Here is an 18862-nt window from a genome sequence, read left to right on the forward strand (position 1 = left end):
CATGAAACGATTGTACTGCATTACCTCTGGATATCCTTGTTGCTTATTTTGATTATATATATATATAGGCGTAGGAGTGGCACTGTGGTAAGTAGCTTGCTTACGAACCACATGGTTCCGGGTTCAGTCCCACTGCGTCGAACCTTGGGCAAGTGTCTTCTACTATAGCCTCGGGCCAACCAAAGCCTTGTGAGTGGATTTGGTAGATGGAAACTGAAAGAAGCCTGTCGTATATATACTAGGTTTACAAAGAATAAGTCCTGGGGTCGATTTGCTAGACTAAAGACGGTGCTCCAGCATGGCCACAGTCAAATGACTGAAACAAGTAAAAGAGTAATATATATATATACAATGGGCTTCTTTCACTTTCTCGCTATCAAATCCACTCACAAGACACTTGTCCAAGCTGCCACACTGTAGGACCGAACTCCGAACCATGTGGTTGGGAAGCAAGCTTCTTACCACAGCCATCTGGTTGCTTGGCAACCAGATGGTTCTGTGCCTACATTCTACATGTAATAATAATTAGGAAATATGAATACGACATTAGGCACAATCTCCAGTTTTGGCTTCCACAGTAAAGCAGAGACAATTACTTTGTCTTACTGGTGTGTGTGTCTACGTAAACATATATGCATGCATATATATATAAATATGAAAATGTGTTTGTGTGTGTGTGTGATTTCTGTCATAGGATATAATGGTTGAGAGGAAATGAGAAAAAGTGGGAGGCGGGGGAAGGAGAAACAAAAGGAAAAGCTAAATGGAAAAACAAATTTAATCCAATCAGTCAAAAATTTATTTTAAACCCTATTTCTGGTTCTGAGTACTTTTCGTCTCTTTATTACAACTAACACACACACATACACACATATATGTATGTATATACATATATATATGTATGTATACACATATACATATATATGTATGTCTACACAGATATATATATATATATATATATATACATACACACACACATATGTATGTATATACATATATGTATGTATGTATACATATGTATGTATGTATACACACACATATGCATATGTGTATATACACACACTCGCGCATCTTTCTCTCTTTACATGTGTATATATGTATGCATACTTATCTACATACATGTATATATATATATTATATATATATATATATTATATATATAATATATATATATATATATACACACACACAGACGCTATATATAAACCCATCATCTTCAGAATCCTTCTTGCGTACACATGATGCTGATCCAAATGTAAATTACTAAAGATATTTTGAGATTCATTGTATTGGAATTCTTTAAATTGCTTACAGAAATTTAATGGGAGATACAGAAATAAATGGCGGCTGTTGAAACTGGTATCTTTTGCTGTTGACAGATTAACTTCATTTGAAATGTAGCATATGTGTGTGTATGTACCATGAAAACATATAAGAGGGAATATTATAGGTTTTTTAAATAAGAATATCTTATTATGGAAAAAAGAAAAAAGAAAGAAAAGAGCTCTCTTTTAATGCTGTTTATGGAATAAATATCTGTTGCGAAAGTGATAATATTTCAACTTTCAAATTTGAATCTTCTAATATACATTTGGAGCATGTGTCTGTGTGTGTTGTATACACTTTATTCAAGCTGCAAAATCGTTCACAAACTGTTACTCAGAGTTTCATGTTCCTGTTCATTGGACAGTTCTTTTCTACTCTAGGCACAAGGCCTGAAATTTTTGGGGAAGGGGCCAGTCGATTAGATCGACTCCAGTACCTCGGCAGAATTTGAACTCAGAACATAAAGACGGACAAAATATATCGCTAAGCATTTCACCTGGTGTATGATCACAACTGTCTGACAAGCAATAACATGAAACTGAGTAACAGCTTGGATAAAAGAATTTTGTTCTTGCTTCAGTATTCAAGTACTATTTTCTTCCACTTAGTTTTACATTTTTCTACTTATGTGTCTGTGTGTATGTGTGTGTGTCTCTCTCTCTCACTTTATATATATATATATATATATATATATATAAAGAGAGAGAGAACAATAAAGATTAGAAACTTGCAGAAATGTGAAATAAATTGTTTTTAACAGCAGAACTGAAAGTAGATGAGCTATAAATAATAGCATGTAGAGTGTTGGATTAAAAAAATATCTATGGATAGAAAAAAATAAATGACTGACTTGGTTCATCCAAGGGAGTTTCACTCCATATTCTACATGCTGTGGCTCAGTGGTTAGGGTGTTGGATTCATGATGGTTAGATTGTGGTTTCAATTCCTGGACTAGGTCATGTGTTGTGTTCTTGAAGAAAGCACTTCATTTTATGTTGCTTCAGTCCACTCAGCTGGCAAAAGTGAGTAAACCTGCAATGGACTGGCATCCTATCCAGGGGACCAATATTTACACCACAAAATCTGGGAAACCAGCCTTATGAGCATATGGCTCGGGGAGAACCTTTGACAGCTTTTGATTATTTGTAGCTTTAACTACTTTAAAATAGGGGACACTAGTTCACACATATCACATATCTCTTAAAAGGGCCCATGTTGGTTGAGATAAGGAAACACTGCACAAAATTAGTTTCAGGTTGATTAAATTTTTGTTGTTGTTTTTCCAAACATGGAGTGGAGGACATTTGTAAAACACGACCTCATGAACTGGGGGTAGCAGGGAGAACAAGTGCTGGCTACCAATAGTTTTGAACCACTGATGTAGAGGTTCTCTCATTGGCTCGAGCATTCTTATGTACAAGGGAGCGCTGAAATTTTTCTGGCTTAAGGGGTATCCTGAAGGGCCTAGTTGAAGGCCAAACCTTCCAAGTTCTTTTACAGGGCTTAGAAAAACTGAAGGGCTGCTGCAATAAATGTGTGAATCTAAGAGGGGAATTTGTAGAATAAAATCATAATTAACTGATCCTCCTGTATTTTCTTTTACCCAAAACCAGGAACATTTTAGCGTCCCTCATATGTTGTGGATTTCATAGGCACAGGCATGGCTGTATGGTTAAGAAGCTCACTTGGCAACCATGTGGTCTTGGGTTCAGTCTCACAGTGTGGCACCTTGGGCAAGTGTTTTCTACTATAGTCCCAGGCTGACCCCAAAGCCTTGTAAGACCGTTTGGTAGAAAACTGTGTGAAAGCTTGTCGTATGTGTGTATAAATGTATATATGCATATGAGTATATATGTACGTGTGTATCTTGTGTTTGTCTTCCCACTGCTTGTCAGCTGGTGTTGGTTTGTTCACATCCCTGTAACTTTACAGTTTAGTAAAAGAGACCACTAAAATAAGTACCAGACTTTGAAAAAAAAATGTGCTTTTATTGATTTGTTCAACTAAACAGGCACAGGGGTGGCAGGAAGCTTGCTTCCCAGCTGCATGGTTCTGGGTTCAGTCCCACTGTGTGGTACCATGGGTAAGTGTTTTCTACTATAGCTATGGGCTAACCAAAGCACTGTGAGTGGATTTGGTAGATGGAAACTGAAAGAAGCCCATCTTGTATGTGCGCATGTGTGTGTGTGTATGTGTCTGTTTGTCTGCCACCACTGCTCAACAACTGGTGTTGATATGTTTATGTTCCCATAACTTAGTAGTTCAGCAAAAGAAACTGATTAATAAATACCAGGTTTATAAAAAAAAGAGTACTGGGGTCGATTCATTTACTTTACTTTCTTTTAATTTCTTTTACTTCTTTCAGTCATTTGACTGCGGCCATGCTGGAGCACCACCTTTAGTCGAGCAAATCAATCCCGGGACTTATTCTTTGTAAGCCCAGTACTTATTCTATCGGTCTCTTTTTGCCGAACTGCTAAGTGACAGGTACGTAAACACGCCAGCATCGGTTGTCAAGCAATGCTAGGGGGACAAACACAGACACAAACACACAAGCCCACAGATATATATATATATATATATATACATATATACGACGGGCTTCTTTCAGTTTCCGTCTACCAAATCCACTCACAAGGCATTGGTCGGCCCGGGGCTATAGCAGAAGACACTTACCCAAGATGCCACGCAGTGGGACTGAACCCGGAACCATGTGGTTGGTTAGCAAGCTACTTACCACGCAGCCACTCCTGCGCCTGTCATCATTTCTCTAAAATTCTTCAACGTGGTGCTGCAGCAACACACAGAAGATGAAAGATTAAAAAAAAAAAAAAAAACTGCTGAAAAGGTTGAAGGGGTTTCTGTCTCTGAAGAGGAAGTCTTACTGTGTGTTTGAGTCTTGGCTAAGATATACTTGTGTGATCGCTGGTTACCAGAGATTGTGAAGCCTGTTACATGCAGGTGCTGCTGTTGGTGGTGGAGGACTGAAGTGGCCTTAGCTGTTGTGTGTAGTGAATTACAGATCATTTGATTAAGCATTCGTTAAGTGTGAAGTTATTAGTGAGGTCCTTGTATGAATGTCATTAATTAGGTTAGTGTTAATGGGTTTGATGCAAGCAAGCATTAAAAAACTTAATTAGAATTAACTTTAAAATGAGGTGAAGATGATTGTAGAGAAGCTTCTATTTTCTCTTTTGCTTGTTTCAGGCATTGGAATGTGACCCTGCTGGAGCACTGCCTTATATTTTTTAAGCCTAGTGCTTATCCTGTTGGCTTCTTTTGTTGAACTGATAAATTACGGTGATGTCAACAAACCAACACTGATTGTCAAGCAGTGGGGAGAGGGAACAAACACAAGCACAAAGACACACACACACACACACACAAAACCCTGGTATGGTTTCAATGACTGGATACCCTTCCTAAGTCAGCCAGTCCACTCTGTAAAGTGGTTGGTGTTAAGAAGGGCATCCAGCTATAGAAAAGAAACAAACGACTGGAGCCTGGTGCAGTTCCCTGGCTTGCCAGCTCCTGTCAAACTGTCCAGCCCATCTCAGCATGGGAAACAGATGTTAAATGATGATGATGATGACGTAATCTTTCAGTTTTTGTTGTGGAAGGATTCCAAGCACCCCATCAAATAACTAAAAGTGGACTGACTCATTGTTATAAATTAAAGAACTGTGTGTCAATTGGCAGTTTGTGTTAGGAGCAGTTCACTGTGAGTCATTGATATAGAGTGTTGTGTCTCATGTAATAGTAATAATAGTGTGTTGTGTATATACTTTCTTCTCGCCTGCTTCATTATATTATGTATCCAATTCAAAGATACAAAAGTTTTCATCTATCAAATCCACCACAAGACTTTGTTCAGCCAGGGGCTATAGTAGAAGATTCTTGCCCCAAGTGCTACATTGTGGGACTGAACCCTAGGTTACATAACTGATAAGCAAACTTCTCAACCACACAACTACATCTGCACCTGATAATTATGGGAGACAACCCTGAACTTGTTTTGATGGTATTACACCTCCTCAGCAAACCATACCTTCACTGTAGTTGCCAAAACATTGGAAAGAAAATTATTAAGTACTAGCTTAAAAGCCGTACTCTGTGGTTAAGGACAGATGAGAAATATTTATCTAATGCAATCATTCTATTATTCCAATCCCAAACTGAATTCCAACTGTTGGTCAGTTTGTCCCAAAATTCTTATCTCAGCGTAAAATTAATCAAGTGAATTTAATTTATCTCGCCCCTTGGTCTCTGATGTCATCTGACAAATGCCAACCAAGATGGCATGAATCAGCCAAGCTTTACCTGCTTGAAATAGCAGTCCAAATGCTTCAGATCCCAATGCTGGATGTTTAAGAACCAAATGAAGGGCAGATTTTGAATCCTGAGATCATCCCGATTCCAAAAAGATTTGTCTATAGAACAAATATAGATTGAGATACAGGGGTCCCAGGAAGGCAGACAAAATTTCGCTTTTATTATTATAGATTTGTACAATATTCTAAAACAGTATTGCATAAAAATTAGCATATTTTACAGAATGACTTATCCAGAGATGCCATCTGTATACAAAAACCATAGTTAAATTAACAATAACATATTTATGTTCATTTAACAAATCATTTGCAGCTGTGTCAGTAAAATCTGACAATTTTTACTATGATGAATCCATAGCAACATCTCGAATGTGTATCATTGATGTGAACTTTGATAATGTAGTGATATTTATTCTATTTACTCTTATTCTGTGATATTTTATATCACGGTTTGGGAATGGCAATGATGATAAAGGAGTGTCTATTTAGTTACAAGGATCTTCACATGCAAAGCATGTTTTTTTTTTTTGTTCATTTATTCTTTAGCTTTTACATCAATGTTTTCCTTTCCCATCTCTCTCTATATAAACGGCAGTTTGTCTGTGCGTGTTTCTGTGTGTCTGTTTGCTTGTACCCTCACCCTGACCACGGCTTTCAACCGATTCTGATGAAACTTGACACACACATAGCCCAATGTCATAATTCAAAACTAACGCAGCGAAAATTTTGAAAAGTTCCCCCAGTTCTGAAAAAAATCGATAAATTCGACATGGGGTCGAGAATCAGAAACACAAACCACAAACTGTCTAGGGGACGCAACTCCACCTTTTTTAACTCTCAAAAAAATTTACCATAATTTTTTTCCATTTTTTTGCTGTTTTTTGGCTATAACTCTCTAAAAATGCTTTATAGTTATTTCCCTTACAAACCTGAGCAACGCCGGGCGATACTGCTAGTTCTAACATAAATTAGGGAAGGACAAGCAATTATACACACATACATACTTGTGAACACTCACACACACACACATATATATACATACACACACAAATATATACATAGACATACACATAAACATTTAGGTAAGAAGCTTGCTTCCCAACCACATGGTTCCAGGTTCAGTCCCACTGTGTAGCACCTTGGGAAAGTGTCTTCTACTATAGCCTTGGGCCGACCAAAGCCTTGTGAGTGGATTTGGTAGACAGAAACTGAAAGAAGCCTGTTGTATATATATGTGTGTGTATGTGTGTTTGCCCCTCCACAATCACTTAACAACCAATGTTGGCATATTTACGCCACCCGTAACTTAGCAGTTCAGCAAAAGAGAGTGATAGAATAAGAACTAGGCTTACAAAGAATAAGTCCTGGGGTTAATTTGTTTGACTAAAGGCGGTGCTCCTGCATGACCACAGTCGAGTGGCTGAAACAAGTAAAAGAATAAAAGAATATATATATACATGTGGCTGTGTGGTAAGTAGCTTGCTTACCAACCACATGGTTCTGGGTTCAGTCCCACTGCATGGCACCTTGGGCAAGTGTCTTCTACTATAGCCTCGGGCCGACCAAACTCTTGTGAGTGGATTTGGCAGACAGAAACTGAAAGAAGCCTGTTGTATGTGTGTGTTTATATATGTTTGTCCCCCAACATCGCTTGACAACCAATGCTGGTGCATTTACATTCCTGTAACTTAGCGGTTCTGCAAAAGAGACTGATAGAATAAGTACTAAGCTTACAGAGAATAAGTTCTGGGGTCAATTTGTGCAACTAAAAGCAGTGCTCCAGCATGGCTGCAGTCAAATTACTGAAACAAGTAAAAGAATAAAAAGATGTATATATATATATATATATATATATATATATATATATATACACATGTACATACACACACACACACACATATATATATAGACACACACACACACATGTAAATATATACATATGTATATTTATATACAAACATAGATACATATGTTTATGTATATATAATGCACAAACATACAAATGTATGTGTGTAACAGGCTCTTATACACACATACACGTATGTTTGTATGTAGCAGGTTTTTACCCATTTTCTATTAGATCTGTTGACAAGTTATAGGCTAACCTAAGGTTATGTTAGAAACATTTACCCAAAGTGCCCCATATTGGAATTGAACCTGAAACAACATGGTTACAAAGAAAACTCAACCACATGGCTATTTATGGCAATCAAGATTTTTATTCCTACCATTTTGCTTTCATTGTGTAATATCATTTTACTGACATTTAATTAGCATTACCAACACCTCGTGATTTACAGCATTAATTATAATTAGGAAGAAAATGATAATTAAAAGCTATTTCAGATTTGATATTTGAATATGCTTAGGTTTTTATGATTTACGAAAAACCAATGCCAATTTAAACATTTTAATTCCAATCTACATGAAATTGTTCCTGGTTCTGTGATACAAAATTCATGTTTTAAAATGATCTAATTAAGATATGCCATCAAAATTTTGTGTTCATTTATGTTTCAAATACTAGATTTATGATGACAGTTATTTTACTAACTTCTTCATTATTTAAAAAATTAATTGAAATTAAGGCAATGTATTTCAACAGTATTAAAGACATTTTGGACCCTCAACTCAGCTTTCCTATTTTTATTTAAGCTTTTCCTTTATTTTTTTTCCCCAAAAAACTTTTTGAATTTCCATTTTATAAATGATGCAGCATCTTGTCTTAATTTACTAATTAGATTTTAGTCAAGTTGAGCTTTTCACTGAAGAAATATATTGTTTGGGAAATTCTTGAATATTTTTGTTGATCAAGATTTTTGTTAACTCTTTTGTTAATGTCTTGTTTCCATACGTTTTGAATTAAAATCTTCCACCAAATCTTAGTCGCAATTTATGTTCCTGATACTAGATGAATGATGACTAAGTTATTTTACTAAAGTCTTTGTTATATTTAACCCTTTAGCATTTAAACTGGCCATATCCGGCCAAAAGTATTCTGCCTGTTTTATGTTCAAACTGGCCAGATCTGGTCTCTCACACCAACCCTACAATGTCGTTTTAAAAATTAACAGCTACCTCATCAAAATCTCATAGCTACAAGATAATGCATGATTAGTTCAAAACAATGTGGATAAAAAAGAATTAGTTTTGGTAGAATAATGCAAACACTAAAGGGTTAAAATTACTGAAAGAAACACAGAGCATCTCAAAATAAATGCAGTAACAAAAGGGTTAAACCCTCACAATTTGATATACAGTGACTTTCATCCTTTTGGAGTTAGGATTAGATTTTGGCTGCCACTTGTAGCAGATGTGACTATGTAGAACACCTTTCTTGCTTATATATTGGGTCATCCCATAATTAATGCAGTTTTTTCAATTGCATGAACTAAAAGTTGGAGGGGATGGGATAAACTAGCTGCATCAACTTGCTATAAAAGCAGGCAGTAATTTTACCTTGTATTTATTCTTAGTGCAAGTTTTGAAGAGTGCAGTTTGATTTTAACAGCTATTTTTTCAAAGCTATAATGGAAATGACAAAGGAACATATTCAGCATATTTTGCTTTATGAGTTCAATAAAGGCAACAATGCAACAGAAAGTGCAAGGAATATTAATGCAGTATACAGGGATCAGACAGTAAATCTAAGTCAGTGTCAATGGCAGTTCCAGAAATTGCAAGTCGGAAACTACAGCCTAGAAAATGAGCCATGTCCTGGAAGATCTGTAGAGCTTGACGAGAACATCCTGTGAAGCCTGGTGGAACAAAATCCCATCGTAACTGTTGTAGAACTAGTAGAGAAGTTTGGACTTGGTCATTCAACCATTCATCAACGCCTGCATGCCATCAGAAAACAAGCATTTTTGGTTTCAAGATGAAAGGTGTTCTTCCATCAGCAAAATGCTTGGCCACATACAGCGAGGATGATATTCCAGAGGCTGGAGCAGTTTGAATGGGAAATGATACCCCACCCACCATATTCGCCATACATTGCCCCATCTAATTACCATTTATTCTGCAGTCTTCAAAATAATTTGGACAGAAAAAATATGAATTCTATAGATGAGGTCAGAACAGTACTGGAGGAGTATTTTTTGTCATGGACAAGTGAATTTTGGAAGAGGGGCCTTGCAAGTTTACCAGATAAATGGAAGAGGATTGTAGAAAATAAAGATTATATTTTAGATTAAAAAAGAACTTTGTTTATCTTAATTTTGCAAAATAAAAGAAGTATGAAAAAACCCGCATTATTTACGGGATAACCCAATATCTGTGGTGTCTGTTGCTGTGTATCATCAGGTCAATGAAATAAGAACCAGATGAACTCCGGGGTTGATGTTATTCACTTATCTCCCCACTCTCCCTGACATTGCTGGCCTTGTGCCAAAATTTGAAACCATTATACTGCTAGTTTTTGTACAAACTGCAATGCTATTCTTCAACAAGCAGATGTTCTGCAGGAAATTCCTTCCACTTTACTCATTATCTTACTACCATTAAATTTTATTGATGATGTTTACATTTTGATTTTGTTCATTATTTATCGTTATTTTCATTTATTTTCAAATAATTTTCTTCTTTTTCTGGTGTTTTAGATTATGGACCCAAAGTTCCATACCAGCGTATTCACCAGAAAGCTACCAGCTTTTCTGAGAAAAACCATTTCAATGTCTGGATTACTGGTGTGACAGTCAGTGTGAAAGTGTCTCTTGACAAACGACCGAGTCACAGGATTAATTCAAACCTGTAAGTATTAAAATCATTATAAAAACAAAAAATGTAAGAAATAAAAATTATTAATGGCACAAGTATGACTGTGTGGTAAGAAGATTTCTTCCCAACCACATGGTTCTGGGTTCAGTCCCACTTCATAGCACTTTGGATAAGTGCCTTCTGTTATAGCCTTGGCCAACCAAATCCTCAAGAATGGACTTGGAAAACAAAAACTGAAAGAAGCCCATCATTGATATATACATATACTTATGTGTATGTGTGTGTGTCTTTGTGTCTGTATTTGTACCCACGTCACTGCTTGACAACCAGTGTTGGTGTGTTTACCTCCCTGTACCTTAGCAGTTCAGCAAAAGACACTGACAGAATAGGTACTAGGCTTTAAAAAACAAAGGAAGTACTGGGATCGATTCATTTGGCTAAAGATTTTTCAAGGTGGTGCTCCAGCGTGGTCGCAATCTCATGACTGAAACAAGTAAAAAAAAACAAACATCTACTACAAGATGACAGTTGCAAGGAAAGCATGATCCTGGGGTCAATTTGTTTGACTAAAACCTCTCAAGGTGGTGCTCCAGTGTGGTCGCAGTCAAATGTCTGAAACAAGTAAAAGCATAAACGAACGACTGAAACTATTTGAAATACCTCAGCTCCGTTAATGTCTTTATCTTCAAAGAATCGATCACCTCCAGTGGATTCAGGCTGAATTTGGCAGTTTGTATAAAGAGTAAAGAAAACACATTCCTTCCAAAAATAAAATATCAACTAGATTATAGCTGGGAGAAAACAGTTTACTCAAAGTAGCTACCCTCAGTTTCCACAATGGCCTCAAGATAGCTCTGGGACCTGGTGCCTGTGTTTCTCACTGTGTCCTTGGGAAGATCTTTGAATATCTCCTTGATTTTGACCACCAGCTCAGCCTTGGTGTTGCAAACAGGAGTTGGCATCTTTCTCGACTGTGCCCCTCACATAGCAGTTCCTGGGATTACATTCAGGAGAATTAAGAGGCCAGAAATTGAGGGTGATGAAGTAAAAATTCTCTGACAAACATTTCTGAAATTTTTGTGAAGATATGGCTAGGGGCTGAATCCTGCTGCCATATATATGGTCTTCCAGCTGTAACCATCTCCAGCAGCTTTGCATAACCATTTGCTCAAAGATGTGGAGTGGCATGTTGTCACCTTCACAGTTTGATTTTTTACTATAATTTCTGTGTTTGTCCCCCACCATCACTCAACAAACCAGGCTGATGTGTTTACGTCCCTTTAACTTAGCAGTTCAGCGAAAGAAACCTATAAAGAGAGTACCAGACTTCAAAAGACATAAATACTGGGGTTGATTCATTTGACCAAAAAAATTCTTTGAGCGGCTGCCCCAGCATGGCCACAGTCTAATGACTAAAACAAGAATAGATAAAAGGAAAGATAAAGAGTGACTCTTTAGAGGCTCTAGCATACTAAGTTTGTAATCCAGTGTACAAAATTGAAGCAGTGTTAATTAAAATAGCCATCTGTGTATACACTGTTGATAGGCCAGTTACTACAGTATTTAGCCAGAAATAGAATCTCTTATGGATGTGCTGTGTTAAAAATGCAATAAATATCAGAGAAAGATAGAAATTAATCCCAGCAGCATTTAGTGAAAGTGCCAAATCCATTTCGGCCTTTTTTGAGCCCTTTCAATGGTATGCACTCATAGATAATCAGATGCACAAATGAAAATTCATCACCTCTGGTATAATAAAGAGTAAATAAAACGTTCACCGACATTGCAATTAATGCAGTATTTAATTAAAATAGCCTCCTGATATCTACGGAATATTTTTAACACATCAAATCTATAAGAGATGTTATCTCAAGAAAAATCCTGCAGTGAACTAGCCTGTCAGCAATATGCATTCTTTGATTTGGGAATCATAAAGTGAAATCTCATAAAAATCATTTGTGATATTAGATTTTAATTTAAATACTTACACTTCAGCTCAATCTTTCTCTTTGAATTTCTATATTAGCAATTTTTCTTCTATTTAGATTTGAAATTGATTAAGCTTAAAGCTTTTATTATTATCATCATCATCATCATTATTATTATTATTATTATTATTATTATTATATTATTATTATTATTTATTATTATTATCATTATTATTATTATTATTATTATTATTATTATCATTAGTATCATTATTGTTATTATTATTATCATTATTATTATTATTATTATTATCATTAGTATCATTATTGTTATTATTATTATCATTATTATTATTATTATTATTATTATCATTATCATTATTGTTGTTGTTGTTGTTGTTGTTGTTATCATTATTATTATTATTATTACTTCCACCTTAGCAAAGGCGGCAGTATTGTTTTCAGTTGTGTTTATTTGTTTGTTTGCTTGTTTGTCTGTGGACAAAATATCTCAAAAACCGCTGGATGGATTTGGATAAAACTTTCAAGGATGTTTGGCCTCATGACTGGCATGAACCGATTAAATTTTGGGATCAATCTGGTACCGGACAAGGATTCAGGATTATTTTTCCTGTTTTTTTTTACTTAATTTTTGAGAGCAGTCAGGTTCATTTCTAGTATTCTCATTTGTGAAAACAGTTGAGTTTATTTCAGATATTCTCATTTTAAAAATCATCTCTGGCTAATCATTGAGCGGATGTTGATGTTGCCTTGGTGGAGGTTTGTGCTGAGTGCTCTTGTTAATATTGTTATTATTATTATCGTCTGCATGGCATAAAATGTGTCATGATGCACCCTAATAATTTGAGTTGAAGAAAAAGTAAAATGGAAGAACTATCCAGCGATCAACAGACACACTTGTCCAATCCCAAGCAAAATCAAAATCATCTATGTCCTCATTGCAACTTCATAGCAAAATCCATACCAGGACTCAAATTGCTGAGCTGAGGAATAATTCATGAGCGTTTTTTTCAAATTTATTCTAAACAAAAAAACTACAACAAATTGATCAATAATATACTTCCTCCCATTGTTTGATAAGTTTTTTGATGCCTTGGTGATAGAAATCTCCCAGTCTTGCCTCAAAGAATTCATTCAACCAAGCCCGTTCAAAAGTGGTCAAAAGAGATGAAAATTTGATGGTGCCAAGTCTGGAGAGTATGGAGGATGAGGCAGCACTTCCCATTCAAGTTCTTGAATCACATCTTTGGTCATATTAGTGATGTGAATCTTGCCCATTGAATGAAGGTGGGTCACAACAGGTTTTTTTTATCACAATCCATCTGCTCCACCAATTCTCTGGTCGTTTGACGTGGATTTTCATGGAGAAGCCAATTCAATTGCTCTTCATCGAACTCAATTGGTTGACCAATGTGTGATCCATCCTTGAGGTCAAAATTCGCATTTTTGAAGCAAGAAAACCAACAATGGGCAGTACTTTGAGGCATTGCTCCCTGTTCATACACAGCACAAATCTCATGAGCAGCTTCAGCAGCCTAAACACCTCAATTAAATGCAAAAAGTAAATGTCGAAAAGGCTCAGTTTTGTCCTCTTGACATTCCATTTTAATGATCTAAAAATACACAAAAGTCAATAAGATAAAAAAATCAAAATACACTATATTGTAGAACAAAAAATTCTCTTTTGAATAACATAAAATGTGTTTTATTTCTGCATGCATTTTTAAATTTGAAAGCAAAAAAACGCTCATAGATTATTCCTCAACCTGATACATTCACACCTCCATTGCAAATATTTGCAGCTTCTTAGTGGCTTTTTTTTCTTTCTTTCTATTACTCTCTTTAACTTCAAGTCCTCTCCTTCAAACACTCATATGATGAAACTGATGGAAGCAACCATCATCATTATTATTATTATTATTATTATTATTATTATTATTATTATTATTATAACACTGCTATTTTCTTGACAGATTGATACCGTTGTTATTTTATGCTGCTTTCAAAGTACCAATCAGTTCTCATTAAACAGGCTTCCAAATTTTTGCCTAAGTTTACAGTGACCTAATGCTTTTATTGAAAAAAAAAACATTACCACAATCTGACAGATTTTTTCCATTAAAATAAATGTAGTTTTCAACATAACTCTATTTTTAATCCTTTCATCGGCTATTTTTGGCAGTTAAGAGTCATTGTGAAAATGTCTGTTAAAACAGAAATTATACTGATGATCTGTTAAATATTCGCACTACTAATTTTAGTCATTATCGGTAAAAGCATTTTATGTGTGTGTGTGTGTGTGTTTTTTGCTCTTCTGAATCTAAATCCTGCCAAGGTGAACTTTGTCTTTTATCCTAGGGGTTGATAGTATCACTAACCTGAGCCCTCAAAAGCACTAGCCTTGTGTCTAAATTAAAAACACTTTTGTCTTCATCTTCTCTCCTTCCTGCCTTCATTCTCTTCTCCTCCCCCTCCTTCCCGTTTCTTCTTTCTTCTTCATTTTCTCTTCCTCCTCCTCCTTTCTTCTTCTTCTTCTCAATGTCATTCTTTGTGTGTGTGTGTGTGTGTATATATATGTCTGACCTGGTCACCGATATTCTAGATTTAGAGAAAATTGCATTGTTTCTAGTTTGAAAAGGAGTTGCATACATATCTAAAGACCTTTGTCATTTCTTTTCTTCTCACTCGTTTTTATGAGGTATTCTTAGTTTTAATATACACACACACACACACACACACACACACACATAAAGATTTCAAATAGACAATAACTTGTTGGCTATATATATATGTGTGTGTGGTGTGTGTATACATACATATACACACACGCACATATCTATACACACACATGCACACTGTGGGTCTTTCAGTTTCTGTCTGCCAAATCCTGTCACAAGGCTTTGGTCAGCCTGCGGCTATAGAAGACATTTGCCCAAGGTGCCACGCAGTAGGACTGAACCTGGAACCTGTGGTTGGGAAGCAAGCTTCTTACCACACAGCCACACCTGTGGAGTAGGCTGTAACATGAGTAACCAATCAGGTATGCGCTAACAAATGAGCTTCTATGTGGTCAATGAATCTGCTAGAAAAAGAAACCAAATTCCCCTTAAATCTCTCTGTATTGTATTAAATAAAAGAGACATTGGGCATTATAGTCTGTGTTATACTAAAGCCAGGTTGGTCATGGCTGGCAGACTTGGAGCTTTAAAAACTCTCTTATTAGGTTAGTTTTGTTTTTAGCTTTGTCCATCCACTCCATTCTAAGGACATTGACTTTTCTCTCATCTTCACTTGACCTATCTCTCATCTTCACTTGACCTTGGCTTTGGATCCCTTTACCTACCCTCACCCATCCTTTACTGCCTGCTCTATTGTCCATCTCATTTTGTGGCTATCCCTGCTGCTAAACCATTGATGACAGCACTTTCTCCATTTCTCCCAATCTCACATGACAGGCATAAGTATAAAGTGTTAAGTATGAAGTGTTAAATTGCTCACTTGTGGCTGTTGAACTTGTCAAACTCATCCACAAATTTCTTGTCTTCCTGTGTGTTTCACTCAATGCAGCAGTTTGTTTACTGGAAGACTTTATAGTTGTCTTCAGTCTTATCAAACCATCGAACTCATGCCAGGATAGAAACCAGATATGAAATGGTGACGGTGGTGGAGGCAGCAGCAGTGATGGTTGTAGTGATAACAGTGATGGTTGTGGTGATGATGATGGTGGTGGCAGTGGTGGTGGTGAAGGTGGTGGGTGTGGTAGTGATGGAGGCAGTGATGGTTGTGGTGATAACAATGATGGTGGTGGCAGTGATGGTGGTGGTGAAGGTGGTGGTTGTGGCGATAACCGATGGTTGTGGTGGTGACGATGATGGTAGTAGTGATTATGGTGATGGTAATGATGGTGGTGGTTGTGGTGATAACCGATGGTTGTGGTGGTGACGATGATGGTAGTAGTGATTATGGTGATCGTAATGATGGTGGTGATGATGGTGGCGGTTGTAGTGATAACAGATGGTTGTGGTGGTGACGATGATGGTAGTAGTGATTATGGTGATGGTAATGGTGGTGGTTGTGGTGATAACCGATGGTTGTGGTGGTGACGATGATGATGGTAGTAGTGATTATGGTGATGGTAATGATGGTAGTGATGATGGTGGTGGTTGTGGTGGTGACGATGATGGTAGTAGTGATTATGGTGATGGTAATGATGATGGTGGTGGTGGTGATGGTGAAGGTGGTGGTGAAATGGATGCCTTATCTGGCCTTCCGCCTTATCTGATATTGCTGTTCATCTGCAGGGTGTTGTGTCAGTGGACCAAATTGATCAACTGACAAGGCACCTGCAGAATAATGGTTAATGGTTCATATACTGCATCCATTGCTGCAATATATTCTAAGGAAAAAGATGTCTGATCTTTTAGCATTTAAACTGGCCATATCTGGCCCAAATGTTCTACTTGTCTTGTGTTCAAACTAGCCAGATCTGGCTTTGTACACCTACCCTACAATGTCATTCTAAAAGTAAACAATCACATCATTGAAATCTCAAAGCTATGAGATGATGCATGATTAATTCAAAACATTGAATAAAGAAGCATTATAGGCACAGGTGAGGCTGTGTGGTAAGAAGCTTACTTCACAACCACATGGTTCTGGGTTCAGTCCCACTTGAGCAAGTAGGGTCTTCTACTATAGCCTTGGGCCAATCAAAGGCTTGTGAGTGGATTTGGAAGACGGAAACTGAAAAAAGCCCATCGTATTCATGTGTGTGTGGTGTGTATGTGTCACCACTGCTTGGCAATTGGTGTTGGTTTGTTTACATCCTTGTAACTTAGTGGTTTGACAAAAAAAAGACTGATAGAATAAGTACCAGGCTTTAAAAAAATTAAATACCAGGGGTTGATTCATTTGACAGAAAAGGTCTCCAAGGTGGTGCCCCAGCATGGCCACATTCTAATGAGTGAAACAGACAAAAGATATTTCACAGAATAATCTTATTCCCAAAAGGTTGAGTCTCAATAGCTGTGACCAGTTGGTTGTCAAGAGAAAAATTAGTAAAATGCAATAAAACAAAAACCCTGCTCTCATGCAGGGTTTTGGTTCAATCATTTTGTGTGCAGTAGGGGGGAGAACTGTCTAATTGACTGGTGATTAGCAAACTTGAGTATTACGTTGATGTCACTCGTTGACAAGCTATGATAAGATAAACAGGTCTAAACTTGTGAAACCTATTGAATTACTGAAAATCTCATTGACTTAGTAATGTTCTCGTAATTGTTGTTCTTGTTGTTGTTGCATTGATTTTGCTTTTTAGCCCCAGGTCATTCTTAACCCAGTAAACCTGACCTCTGATCAAATTATTCCAACTGTATCCTCTTTAGGATTTGAACTCTGAATGTAAAGAACAAATACTGCAAAGCATTCCCTGCCACCATACTCTAATGGTTCTGCCACTTCACTGTAATAACATGGTTGCATGGCTACATGATTAAGAAGTTTGCTTTCATGCTACATGGTTTCAATTGTGATCTTTCTGTAAGTGGGCACGTCTTCTACCTTTGGAGTTAAATTTGGCAGACAGAAACTATGAGGAAACTTGTTGCACTCACGTGTGTGTGTGTGTGTGACCGTTACAACTATTACATAATTCTGGGCTTCCAGAAACAGCTGTTGAACTTAAAATATCCCTTAGATTTTTGTACTCTTTGTATTCCATGTAAATTTATGCATAAGTGCATCTGGATAGTTTCAGTTTTTGTTTATCTCTCTATATATATCTCTATATATCCCTAGATGTGTATATATGTATGCATGTATATCTTATATATCAAGACCAATCATATTCATCTACATCAATGTGTGTTTGTGTCTTCGGATTGACATTGCTTGGGTTGTGATGACATTGTTTATGTCCTGTGCAACAGTAAGCCCACCTGCTCAACAGCTCCTTGTCTACAGACATGGATTAAACCAACCACATCTGGCCCAAATATTCTACCTGTGTCGTGTTTGAGCCAGCCAGATCATCATTGGTTGAGGTTATTATTTCTTTTTCAGAAAATTTAGCATTTTTCTAACGAATACTTTTTAAATATATTTTTATATATTTCTTTTATATTTTTCTTTTTTCGGTAGATATAAAGTTGATTTGGTACATGAAGAACACCATTGGACAATTTATCGACGCTATAAACATTTCCGCAGTCTTCATGAACAACTCATGTTGTTCTTGGCTGGACTTCGGCTTCCGGTCCCAACAAAGCAGTGAGTGTTTTGTTTTATCATAAAACTGTTCTTTTTGTCCTCATTTTTCTTCTCTTTTGTTGCCTGACTCCAATAACTGACAAATACTGACATATCATAAACTGGTGAAACAGGCTCTACTGTAAATCATTATAAACCCAACTGTTAAAACACCAATAGACACATTGAAGTTAAACATCCGTAATGTATTAGTTATGTTTTAATATATAAATACGAAGATATAAAAGAAACAGGTAGTAATAAAAACAAATGTGTTTTGTATTTCAACTAAAT

The 18862-nt window shown here is 36.5% G+C and overlaps 1 protein-coding gene across 2 annotated transcripts in view; it reads left to right on the top strand.

Moving 5' to 3' along the window:
• LOC115222875 (phospholipase D1-like) overlaps positions 1–18862 on the top strand; it is a 194355-nt gene that overhangs the window by 101233 nt on the left and 74260 nt on the right. For both annotated transcript variants that reach the window (XR_005003371.1, XM_029793251.2), the window contains exons 2-3: positions 10256–10406; positions 18461–18589. Coding sequence is in view for 1 of the 2 variants with exons in the window: in XM_029793251.2 (XP_029649111.1) it covers positions 10256–10406; positions 18461–18589 (280 nt within the window). In the remaining variant the exon portion in view is untranslated. The remainder of the gene's footprint in view (positions 1–10255; positions 10407–18460; positions 18590–18862) is intronic.

This window comes from Octopus sinensis, linkage group LG21, assembly GCF_006345805.1.
Source record: "Octopus sinensis linkage group LG21, ASM634580v1, whole genome shotgun sequence".
Classification (NCBI taxonomy): domain Eukaryota; kingdom Metazoa; phylum Mollusca; class Cephalopoda; order Octopoda; family Octopodidae; genus Octopus; species Octopus sinensis.